This window comes from Epinephelus lanceolatus, chromosome 4, assembly GCF_041903045.1.
Source record: "Epinephelus lanceolatus isolate andai-2023 chromosome 4, ASM4190304v1, whole genome shotgun sequence".
Lineage (NCBI taxonomy): Eukaryota > Metazoa > Chordata > Actinopteri > Perciformes > Serranidae > Epinephelus > Epinephelus lanceolatus.
This window is the reverse complement of record NC_135737.1, coordinates 4,862,737-4,874,832: the sequence shown is the minus strand read 5'-3', so window position 1 is coordinate 4,874,832 and position 12,096 is coordinate 4,862,737. Positions and strand designations below refer to the sequence as shown.

General features: G+C 40.1%; 2 protein-coding genes across 3 annotated transcripts in view; one reads left to right on the top strand and one right to left on the bottom strand.

The window, feature by feature from the left end:
• sez6b (seizure related 6 homolog b) overlaps window positions 1-4,060 on the bottom strand; it is a 542,199-nt gene extending 538,139 nt beyond the window's left edge. The window contains exons 1-2 of the mRNA XM_078166884.1: window positions 3,939-4,060; window positions 1,857-2,137 (exon numbers count right to left, since the gene is read on the bottom strand). The gene's annotated coding sequence lies outside the window, so the exon portion shown is untranslated. The remainder of the gene's footprint in view (window positions 1-1,856; window positions 2,138-3,938) is intronic.
• pipox (pipecolic acid oxidase) overlaps window positions 1-12,096 on the top strand; it is a 75,147-nt gene that overhangs the window by 21,189 nt on the left and 41,862 nt on the right. For both annotated transcript variants that reach the window (XM_033631771.2, XM_033631770.2), the window contains exons 3-4: window positions 3,978-4,191; window positions 10,669-10,851. In XM_033631771.2, coding sequence (XP_033487662.1) covers window positions 3,978-4,191; window positions 10,669-10,851 — 397 coding nt within the window. The remainder of the gene's footprint in view (window positions 1-3,977; window positions 4,192-10,668; window positions 10,852-12,096) is intronic.

Genomic DNA, 12,096 nt, shown 5'->3' with positions numbered 1-12,096 from the left:
CATGCACTGTCGCTATATAACTCAGGACTTAAGCACCTGCCCCTCAATCCCCCCTGCTTGTTCCTTACTTTCCCCTTGACACACTTTGGTGTAACACGGCCCTCTCTGGCTCATATTAGGAAGTTTTTCCAATAAAGGCTGATAGGCTAGTCTCCAGGGAGGGTGGGTGACGGTCACAACCACGCACAGTAGGGGTATAAAATACTTGACTGCAAGATTAACAGTGTATCAATCTTCATAAGAAGCTTACACCCTTTCGTGGCGCTAAGCTATGAAGACCAATGCAGACAGGTAGAAAAAAAAAAAAAGAATTGATCTGATTGGTGCTGAAAAAGCATTAATTTGAATTAAATACATAATTTTAAAAAAAAATTGGAAATGACATTTGCAATGAAAATTGCAATTGCCCTCTTACAATAACACCTCACACCTAAACAACAAAACAAGATGTTTATTATCCAAAACAATTCTGTATTGGCGTACCCCAGCAGTTTGACATGTGCAAAAAGTCTCCATATCTAAACAAAATAGAAATATATATCTAAGCAAAATGGGTTACAAATAGATAAGTAAATTAGTTTGACCTGATGATAGTGGGAGAAAACATTAAGTGGATCACCAAATTTAAGAAATACCATGAATGTATGAATCAATTTGCATGGTAGTCAATTAATTATTCAATCAATTTGTCACATGAAATCATGTAAGCTACAAGTTTTGTGAAATGTATTAATCCAGTTACTTCCTTAGATTTGTGTGTAATAATTAATATATATGTATGAAGTATAGAAGTTCTTCCTGAGCCTCTCAGTGCTGCCTGGTGTAACCAGTGCCTTCCTCCTGACCTCAGCAGGAAGAAAAGGCAGTTATCTGGGTGGCTAGGATCTTAAATGATTCTCCTGGCCTCATTCTTGCAACACCTGGTGTAAAGATCTCTTAGGCAGGGTATATCAGCGCCTGCAGTACATTCAGCTGAACAAACCACTCTTTGCAGGGCCTTGTCATCCTGGGCCCTGTTTCCCAGTTTCGATGTACCTTAGCGCTCTACAAAGGTCTCTAAGATATACCTTAGCTAAGGGACTTCTTTTCCCATGAGTGTTTCCCAAACTGTCCCTTAGTAGGTGCTCGTAAGGAGAGCTGCTAAGGTACATCGTAAGTTGGAGCTGTCCTTCACCACGGTGCTGACAGTTTATTAATCGATGCTGCACACATCGATTGATCTTATATGAAGGTAAATAAATGACATTTTAACATAAAAAGTTTTGCCATAATAATTTTACTTCCATCAAATATTATATCATAAATGAGGCTTTGCCTTTTACAGAACATCTGCTCATGTATTTGAAGCCTAGTCCACACATACACGGGTATTTTTAAAAGCAGTGCTTTAAAAATAAATTTCCTTCCAGATGAACATTTTGGCACCATTTCAGGACAAATCCCCTGAAGCATATCACATTAAAACATGACTTACATGACCCCGTTATAAACAAGGAGACCAATGATGAAGCAGAGAAAAGTGATTGCTGCTCACCGATAATGCATTTGTTATTGAAACATTTATTGCAGCATACGTGTTTGTCTCTCTTTCTCCATCATTGCAGTTCAATGGCAGTTTGTGTCTTACATATAAGTTTTCCAACATCAGTTCTGTCAATGTACAGACTGCAAATCTGTTGTTGTCACACAATAGGCACCTGTAGCAGCAGCATATCCACGTTTCATTGCTCTGTGTGTGTGTGTGTGTGTGTGTGTGTGTGGATTGGGTTCCTCTTTATTTTTTCCTGCAGACATCTCTGTGAATAAAACAAAAACAGTAGGAAAACTTTTCCAGGTTGGACAACCATGATGTTTACCTGCAGTGCTCTGCCCCCTCCTCTGTGCCTGGGCTTACTGCATCCCCCTGCGGCTCTCTCCTCGCCCCTGAACCGGTCACTCCACTCAGGCGTCTTGGTAGAAGATCTCCCCTGATTAAGCCAGCCTGTCAGCTTCATACATCGGACTTTCTCTTCCAGAAGTCCCGTGGACAGTCTCCCGCTCAGCCCGGGCCCGGGCGGCCCTCCCCGGGCATTGGAAGCCGGCACAGAGCGCTCTGTGCTCCAGAGCCCCGTCCGCTGTAATGCAGCCATAATCTCATCTACAATGAAGCAAGCAGAGGTGATGTGGTGATTGCCTGTATGGTGCCACCTCCTTGATTAGTTTCCAGCCGGCCTCATTAGACTTCAATTTGATCAATTTGTCAAGTATCTGTCAGATATTCAGTATATAGTGGTAGGGTACAGCCTGTAGCCTCATCAGAAAAACATATCCTCAGTTAGTTAGCTCCATAAAATAAATGAGTGAGTGAATGAATGAATAAATAAATGAATAAATAAATAAACCTATATAGTCGTAGTATTCAATATTCATTATTATTTTTCATGAAGTTAATTTTAAACTAATGATATCATTTGCATAAGGAGTCTAGATGTGAATCATACTGTAACTGTTTGTTTAAAAAGCATAATTTTGGCCTAATAAAGCTAAAACTGTGACAGGATGAACGGAGTGTATCACTAAGGGACAGCTCACGAGTGCTTCAGACCGCCCTTCTTAAGATATACCTTTCAGAAGATATATCTTCACTAAGGAAACCCTGAGAAACAGCCCGTAAGCTTAAGGGAGACCTTAGGATACAACTTACGATGCATGTGGCGCTACGAAGGCTCTGGGTAACAGGGCCCAGTATAGTAATGTTTCCATACCAGGCAGTGATGTTCCCTGCCAGGACACCCTCAATGGTGCAGAAGAGAAATTCCTCAATATTGGAGGGGATACCTGGAATTTCCTCAGGCGTCTGAGGTAGAACAGTCTGTGCCTTGCCTTTCTCACCACTGAGTGGGGATGTGGACACCAAGGTACTTGAAACTATCCACCCTCTCCACTGAGGACCCGTTGATATTAAGGGAGGCGTTGACCTGATACCAACAGGCCAGGTCCTCTACTAGGGGTGGGAATCACCAGAAGCTCCGTGACACGATATTATCACAATACTTTAGTCACAATACAATATTACTAGGTTTTAAAATGTGTTGTGATATGCTGAGTATTGTTATAAATTATACTGCGATATATTGTGGTTTATGACCTGTATAACTGGTTTATGAACTGCAAATAATGTCCCCAAAGGAAAACTTTGTCAACATCTGTATATCTAACAAGATAAAGTTTTCTGTGTGTTTATCTCACTTCATTTTTTGCAAAATGTGTGTTTGGTACAAACATGCACTTGGACTCAACAATAAACTGATTTTTGGTGGTCAGTGGTCAAGGTCATTGTGACCTCACAGTTTTTGCCCATAACTTAAAAATTAATACACTTATTATGACAAAATTTCACACAAATGTTTAACAGGATAAAATGATGAGGTGATGACATTTTATATCCAAAAGGTCAAAGGGCAGCTTCACTGTGACATCGTAATGTTCTGCAAAAACACTTTTATGGCCATTACTCAATGTCATATCTCAGGAACACAAGGGGAGGAGACATTTGGTCAGATACTGAATTGGTGACTTTAATCTTGGGTGTCTACCTTGAAACTGTGGTGATTTAATAGATCTTTTGTGCTAATAAAGGAAAATGTGTGTGAATCATCTATTGATTTTACAGACATGGATGTAAACTGTGAGTACATGGCCGGTGCATGGAGGCATACAACTGCGTGGCAGTAATTCTAATTTTGTAAGCAATGAGGATTTTTGCCAACATTATGGCTGTGCTTACACCTTTGTATCCAACCAGTGTGAGGTTGATTTCTTGTAGTCTTTACCCTGTTTGAATGTTGTAGTAATGCTAGTGTGTCCTCTAGACTTAAATTTTCCTTTAACATTAGTACTGCAGGTGTTACACAGTTGGTGATTTGTAAAGGCTTCCATGTGTCTTGACCATTTCTTACCAAGATGCTATCTTTATCTCCATCGATCTCCCCTCTCAGGCAAACAGGACTCCTGGTAATGGGACAGGAGAGAAGTCAGAGTTACCAGATGGTTAAGAACACCCTGCAGAGGAACAAGGTTCCAATGATGATCCTGAGCAGCGACAACTTCAGTCAGCACATCCCCCATGTCATCCTGGCTGAGGGAGATGAAGCAGTGGTAGACATAACTGCTGGAGTACTGTATGCTGACCGTGCACTCAAGGCTGTACAGGTACAACACAGATACTGATGTCATGAGCCAAGGCCAATCATGTAGTCGACTCAGGACATGAGATGGACTACCCAGTATGATGCAGTTTAAGACAAAAGCTCATCCTCATGAGGTTTTATCTTATTTTTAAACATTTATCTTTATTTTTAAACATCCACCACTTTTTTTTTTTTTTTAGTAATGTTGCAGTTGTTGACCAAGCTGATGCAAAGCTTGGTTTGCTTTTGAATTACCTTCATGACTTCACGCATGACTGTGAAGTTTAACAAAGACTAATCATGGAGATCTATAGAGTTTATTCACCTCACAACCCATATCTTAATATTTTCCAAAGACTTTTAAGGTCTGTCTCACCTTGTTATATAAAAGAGTGCACACAGTGTCTACGTCCTTCATGTGCTGAAAGGCATGGCCATTTCAGATACATTTTGTGTGAAATTGCCAGCATTATTTAATGCATCAGTGCAAATTAGCCAGTCTGCTATTCAAATAGATATTTCAATAAAACATAAAGTGACCTTCATGTCTGTTCCAGGTAGAAAGTCGTGTCTTGATTTAAGAAATCTGTACCATACAAAATTTACAAAAGAACAAGTAAGAGAATTGGACTGTAAAATACCAAGATGTGGATAACTGAACATATTTCATGCCCATTGTTTTAATCTAATAATAGCTCACACTGTTAATGTCTTTCAGCTATAAATTCACATTACTGGACTCTGTGTGCACTGAGAAAAGCCAGTGGAGGAGAACAGACGTATCCATGGCTGCCAGGTCAAGCACAGAACATTGCTTTGTTATTTCAGTGAGGTGCCATTTTCAATTGACTGGACAGATTGTTCTGCTGCTTTTTTGTGAAGCAGCAATCACGTATATATTAAAGCTTGTAGTGACAGGTGTGTAACAGATAGGTAGGCATTTCTATGCCATGACTATTTTGTAGCTTCTTGCCTTTAATATTATGTTTATATATACACTGCTCAAAAAATTAAGGGAACACTTAAATCACACATCAGATCTTGCTGAACGAATTATTCAAGTGGAAAATATTTACTGATGTACATTGTGTAACTTGTTGAGAACAAAATGATGGTCAGTGGAAACCAAAATCATCACCCCACAGAGGGCTGGAGTCAAAATCACACTGAAAATCAAAGTAAAAATTGAAATCACAGGCTGATCCAACTTGCTTGAATTTTATCACGGTAACTCATAATGTGACTTGTTAGTGTCTATGGCCCCGTCGTGCCTGAATGCAACAAGGTCTGGGAATGCTCTTGAGGAGTCGGCGGATGGTGTCCTGGGGGATCTCCTCCCAGATCTGGATCAGGGTATTTGTGGTGGTACTTGCGCATGCACTGATACATAACGTCCCATAGGTGCTCAATTGAATTAAGGTCAGAGGAATGAGAAGGCCAGTCAGTGGCATCAATGCCTTCGTCATCCAGGAACTGCTTTCACACTCTGGCCTCATGAGGTTGGGCATTGTCCTGCACCAGGAGGAACCCAGGGCCCAATGCACCAGCTTAAGGTCTGACAATCGCTCCTAACAGCAGTCAGGGTACCGCTGACAATGAAGGAGGTCTGTGCAACCCTACAAGGATATGCTTCCCAGACCATCACTGACCCACTGCCAAACTAGTCATGCTGGATGATGTTACAGGCAGCATAACATTCATCACGGCATCTTCAGACTCTTCCACGCCTGTCACATGTGCTCAGTGTGAACCTGTGCTAATTTGTGGAGAAAACAGGGCACCAGGGTTGGACCTGCCAATTCTAGTGTTTTCTGGCGAACGGCAGTCAAGCTGCACGGTACTGGCCTGTGAGCACAGGTCACAATAGAGGACCTTGGGCCCTCATGCCACCCTCATGGAGTCTGTTTCTGACAGTTTGGTCAAAACATGCACACCAGTAGCCTGCTGGAGGTCATTTTGTAGGGCTCTAGCAGTGCTCTTCCTGTTCCTCCTCACATGAAGGAGCAGATACCGGTACTGCTGCTGGGCTGATGCCCTTCTACGGCCCTGTTCAGCTCTTCTCGTGTTACTGCCGGTCTCCTGGTGTCTTCTCCTTGCTCTTGAGACTGTGCTGGGAGATAGCAAATGTTCTTGCAACCACATGTATGGATGTACCATCCTGGAGGAGCTGGACCGCCTCATGCTACCAGTAGTGACAAGGACACTAGCAGAACACAAAACTAGTGAAGAATCAGTCAGGATGGATAAGGAGAGAGCAACTGTCTGTGGCCACCACATGTAAAACATTCCCTTTTTGGGAATTGTCTTGCTTTTGCCTCTCCATTGCACCTGTTGTCACTTTCATTTGCACCAAAGCAGGTGAAACTGATTTACAATCACTTGTGCTGCCCAAATGGACAGATTGATATAACTGAGGTTTAACTGACTTTGTGTTATACTGTGACGATCAAGTGCTCCCTTATTTTTTTTGAATACTTGAATACTTCATATCTCAGAGTGGCACAGTTCATTATATTTTCTTTTTTTCTCTCTTCCAAAACAAACTCTTCTGATTTTCCCTCATTACTGCAGAGGAAACTCAGGTCTGTTTGGGGCTCTAAACAGTTTGATGACCACACCCCAACATTCTTGATCAAGTGACTGCAGTGACCAAGGCAGGCTGAACTATGCATTTTGTTGTGACACAAAAGCCCAGTTCACCTATGGGTAAATTGTTTCGGGAAAATGGATAAATCAGGATAAGTAGGTAATTGGATAGTGTGTTCATGCACTGTGGTAACCTGGCTTCTGTAAAATTCACATGAATATGAATGAATGAATGAATGAGTGAATGAATGAATGAATGAATGAATGTTTTTTAAATTTCGAACATGTGCAAAAAAACTACAAAACAAACAAACAAAATTAAATTAAAAACAATCAAGTGACTGCAGTGACCAAGGCAGGCTGAACTATGCATTTTGTTGTGACACAAAAGCCCAGTTCACCTATGGGTAAATTGTTTCGGGAAAATGGATAAATCAGGTTAAGTAGGTAATTGGATAGTGTGTTCATGCACTGTGGTAACCTGGCTTCTGTAAAATTCACATGAATATGAATGAATGAATGAATGAATGTTTTTTAAATTTCGAACATGTGCAAAAAAACTACAAAACAAACAAACAAAATTAAATTAAAAACATGCAAAAACCTTAAAGCACCTTAAGCAATAAACCTAAACAATGTGTTACATGTCCGAATATATGCAGCATGTAGATAGTCAGATTCCTGCCCTACAGTGGCCTTACTCTGGAACCACTGGACCACATGCATGATTGATTGATTGATTGATTGATTGATTGATCTGTTTATTTAAGTGTCAAACACCATAATTGGTGCCCAGCCCTCATTAGTCTCGCCACCAGACAATCAGAGATCTCTGGCTTCTGATAGTCTGGGGACACTCCTTTCTAAAGCGTGTTTAACACACCAGCGAAAACGGCCGGCAACACCTCTTGCATTTTTTAAAAGGACACGCCCTCCCGGAAATGTGCGCTCCCCCTTTTCTCGTCCGAGCTTGAAAATGGATGCCGAGAGATTAAACTCCGTTTTATCAAACGTGTGCTCAGTCCACAAGATTGTGGAAATGAAGGACGTACGGCAACGTTGTTTAAAACTTTTAATGCACTCGGACTATGTTTACAAGCACAAGAGTTCATTGAGCCACCGAAGGACTGCCCTGCGGATTTACTATTGGTTCTGCAACGTAGGGAGTTTTTTTAAACTCTGAAATTGTATCCGCCCATCTAAACACAAAATCAGGGAGAAAGTCATCAGTCTTTAGTTAAGCAAAGCATCTAAAGACTGACTTGTGAGTCTAAGCCCTCATGGGCTTATTAGACACTGAACAATAAATAATACATCAAATAATTCCACGATTACATCCATGATAACCATGTGACATAATACATAACATAACAAAACCTCTGAGAATAGGGACACATACAAATAAAAAAAAAATAGTTTGTTATACAGGGTACAAAATACTTTGCCGCAAATACCACGCCTTTTCTATAAATTTTGCCAAAGCAAAAACATTATTTTCAAATAACCAACACAGAATCTCACCTTCATATTTCCAAAATAGATCAGGATTTAAGTGAATTGATTCAAAAAGAGAATTCCTTAAATCACTATATAAAGGACAATGAAAAACAAAATGAAATTCATCTTCCACAACCTGGAGATCACAAAATTCACACAAATGTAAATCTTCTTGTATGCCTTTAAATCTTTCCACTTCTACTGCCAGAGGTAAGGTACCAGTTCTCAATTGAGCACAGAGGGACCTCTGCCTTCTCTTTAAATTAAGACAATATAAGGTTCTGTAGCATAATCATGCATGAATTATGGATAAACACAGATTTGATCTGAAAGTGTTCCTGCAGACAGTTTTTAAACTTTTGTGGCATTCAGCAACACTGGCATACTTCCCACTTGTTCATAGAGTATCCTAGACCAGTGGTTCCCAACTGGTGGGTTGCGAGGCCATTCTGAATGAACCAAAAATTACTTGCAAACGTGTCAAAGAGGTAAAAAACAAAACAAACAAACAAACATTTTTTAAGTGCAGTAAATTTCCAGCACAGAGCTTTTATTTTGAATTGCTGTGTTCTCCTGTAGAATGAGTGACTAACCAACAGCTACTTGACAGAGACAGCAAACTTGCTCATCGACATGGCCAAATTCAAGTATGACGCTGAATGTATTAAACTGTGGGACCTCGAACTAATGTCTAAGGAGAAATCTGGGCCCTCTGGCTGGACCAGTTGAGAACCACTGCACTAGACCACATGTACCACAGCACACACAACAGCCAACTTGTGTTTTGTGCTGTGAAATATAAATAATGATGATGAAAACAGGAGGAAAAAAATGTTCTAAAATTATTTATTTGTTTAATCATTTTAAATGTTCACCTATTAAATATGATTAAGTCCACCCTAAATGACAAAGAAATTAGATCAAAATTTTCCCCCTGCATGTGCACCCAGCTCCACATTGATTATCATGTGTATGTGCAGCTTTTTGAATCTCATGAAAATAATGCATTTATGCATATTTCTGTCCTTTTAGTCATGAATATACTTCTTGTCACTGTTTGTAGCTGTCAACCAGTAAAACTGCCCAGTACAGCATTCATTTGGAAATTTGCTCTCTTACACACAGATTACATTATACTTATTATTTTATTCATACAATTAGGCAATGCTATTGATGTATCTGATAATAAAAAAAAATGACAACTTAATTCTAGTGATTCTGGATGATCATATATAATACTCCAAAGTACTGTTTTTATAACGTGAAAAATTCAAATTTGAAAACATTTTAACAGAGCGCTTAAGTTTATTTGTGCATATGCTTCAGATAACATCTGCAGGTTTTTCAGCTTAATGATTATATCACAGCAAAATCAAACGTAAATCATAGTAGTATCATTAGATGCCGAAAAAGCATTCAGTAAAGTAAACTGGACTTTTTTTTTAGCACTCTGCACAAATTTGATTTTGGAGAGTCATTCATCCATTACAAAAGAACAGTGTACACCTCAACTAGAGCCACAATAATCACAAACAAGGTCACCTCATCTCATCCCTATTCACCTTTTTTATAGAACCACTTGTAGTAGGAATATAGCAAAACAATTCAATTGAATTGCCAATTCACAACATGAAATCAGCTTTGATGCAGATGATTAATTATTATATTTACAGAACTCTTCCATGTCACTGCAGGAAACTTTCAATATTATTAACAATTTGTCCACAGTCTCCAGCTACATAATAAAGTGGAACAAACTACAACTACACTACCACTGTCTGAAGACGCTTGGGATTCTACAGTATAAAATATTTAGGTATTTATATTTTACCAAGAGTGTGAGAACTCTTCAACCTCAATTACACCTCGGCAAAAAAAAATAGAAGACAACTTCAAATGCTGAACCAAGGTTCTACTCACTCTAATTGGATGAATCGCTCACCCTCAGTTTTTTTTTATTTTTTATGCTACCCTCCACCCCCACCAACAAGTGGTTCACAACACTCATCGCATGAACTACTCAATTTTACTGGAAAAAAACCCCAAAAAATCGAGAATCTTATTTCCAACTTTAAAAAATGGAAAAAGTGTGGCTTGGGAACCAGAGGGTCGCTGATTCAAGTCCCAATGCAGACTAAGTATGGAATGTGGACTGCTAGCTGTACAGGTGCTAGTTCACCTCCTGAGCACTGCCAAGGTGCCCTTGAATAAGGCACTGAATTCCCAATTGCTCTGGGTGCCTGTCCAAGGCATCCTTCTCACTCTGACATCTCTCCATTCAATGCATGTATAGCTCCTGTGTGCATGTGTGTGTATTTCTGGCCTGTGTATACATGACAACAGAGTTAAAAAACTGAATTTCCTCTCTGGTATTAATAAAGTCTTCTTTTTCATATTCGTCTTCTTCCTTTCCCAGGGGCAGTTTCAGAAGTTGGGTGGGGTCATAAGAGACAAAGAGAAGGTAATGGACATCAAGCCTGGCCCTGTTGTGACAGTGTCAACCTCCAATGGTGTTTATCGAGCCAAGCGTGTGGTGATCACCGCTGGACCCTGGGCTAATCAACTGCTGGCCCACACTGGCTTACAGTTGCCACTAGAGGTATTTAAACTGTTAGTGTCCCACAGTAATGTTCATACAGCTGCCTATGTATCAGTATTGTACTCAGGCATGAATTGAAGTCAAATATTAGGATTCAAGAGGTTAACATACATGTAAATGATACCAAAAGCTAAGTTTCATTGTCAACACTTATATTTAACTGCATGTCAAAACTGTGAGATACAAAAGGTTAAATAGATCTACGTGGTGTGTGAACAGATTGCATTTGTGAGCACCAGAGTTGACCCCAGAAATTCTTCACAGGAGTGGCCAAATGGGGATACTGAATATCTTGGGTGGCACATCAAAACCAAAAGCCATAATGGAATTTTAGAAATTCAGTTATGCTGCTGATATATAGGGAAGTTGAAAAGAGGCATCTTGTAGGTCATTCCTCATTTAAACCTTGTGAATCAGCCATTCCTCGACCACTGTGGCACTTCCAATGCAAGCAACAGAATGAAAGTAGAAACAGGGTGTCTGACAAAAGCTACCAAAACCAACTTTGAAAGTAAAAACAAGTCGCCGCAATGCTTGTGGGCAGTTAGGTCAGTCCAATAGAAAACAGCGTAATCAAACTGATTTAGTTGCTGATGCTCACTCACGTTGCATCCAGTTAGGACATGGTGTAAAGCAGTTTCATGTTACAAATCAGTGTTACCTGATGCTATTTGGCATGTCAGAGACAGGCCACTAGCCCAGGACCTGCTTATCTGTGCCCTCCTGTTTTATCTGATAAAATAAGATCCAGATGTTCAAGAGGTTTTTAACTGGAGCTGAATGACCCTTAGAGGCCACTTCCTCTCCAAAACAAACGGACCCAGTGATTTAAACCGGTAAAAACACTAGATAAAGCAGTTTCATGTTACATAGTATTTCTGACCCTGCTCGTCACAGAGGGGCTGCAAACCATGGTGGCTAACACAAAAGCATGAATGTCCCTATCTAGAGCCAGCGTTTGGTTTGTCCATTCTGGGCTACAGTCGAAACATGGCGGTGAAACATGGCGATGTCCGTGGATGAGGACCCGCTCCCTCTGTAGATATAAATGGCCTCTTCTAAGGTAACAAAAACAGAATTCTTATTTTCGGGTGATTATACCCTAAAGAAAACATACTAATTTTGAAGGGAACATTGATGGTAAGGAACATAACATTCACTGGGAACAAAAGTTGTCAAGTTTAGGGGAGACTGGTGGGTACCCATAGAACTCATTTTCATTCAGATATCTTGAGGAGAGAGTTT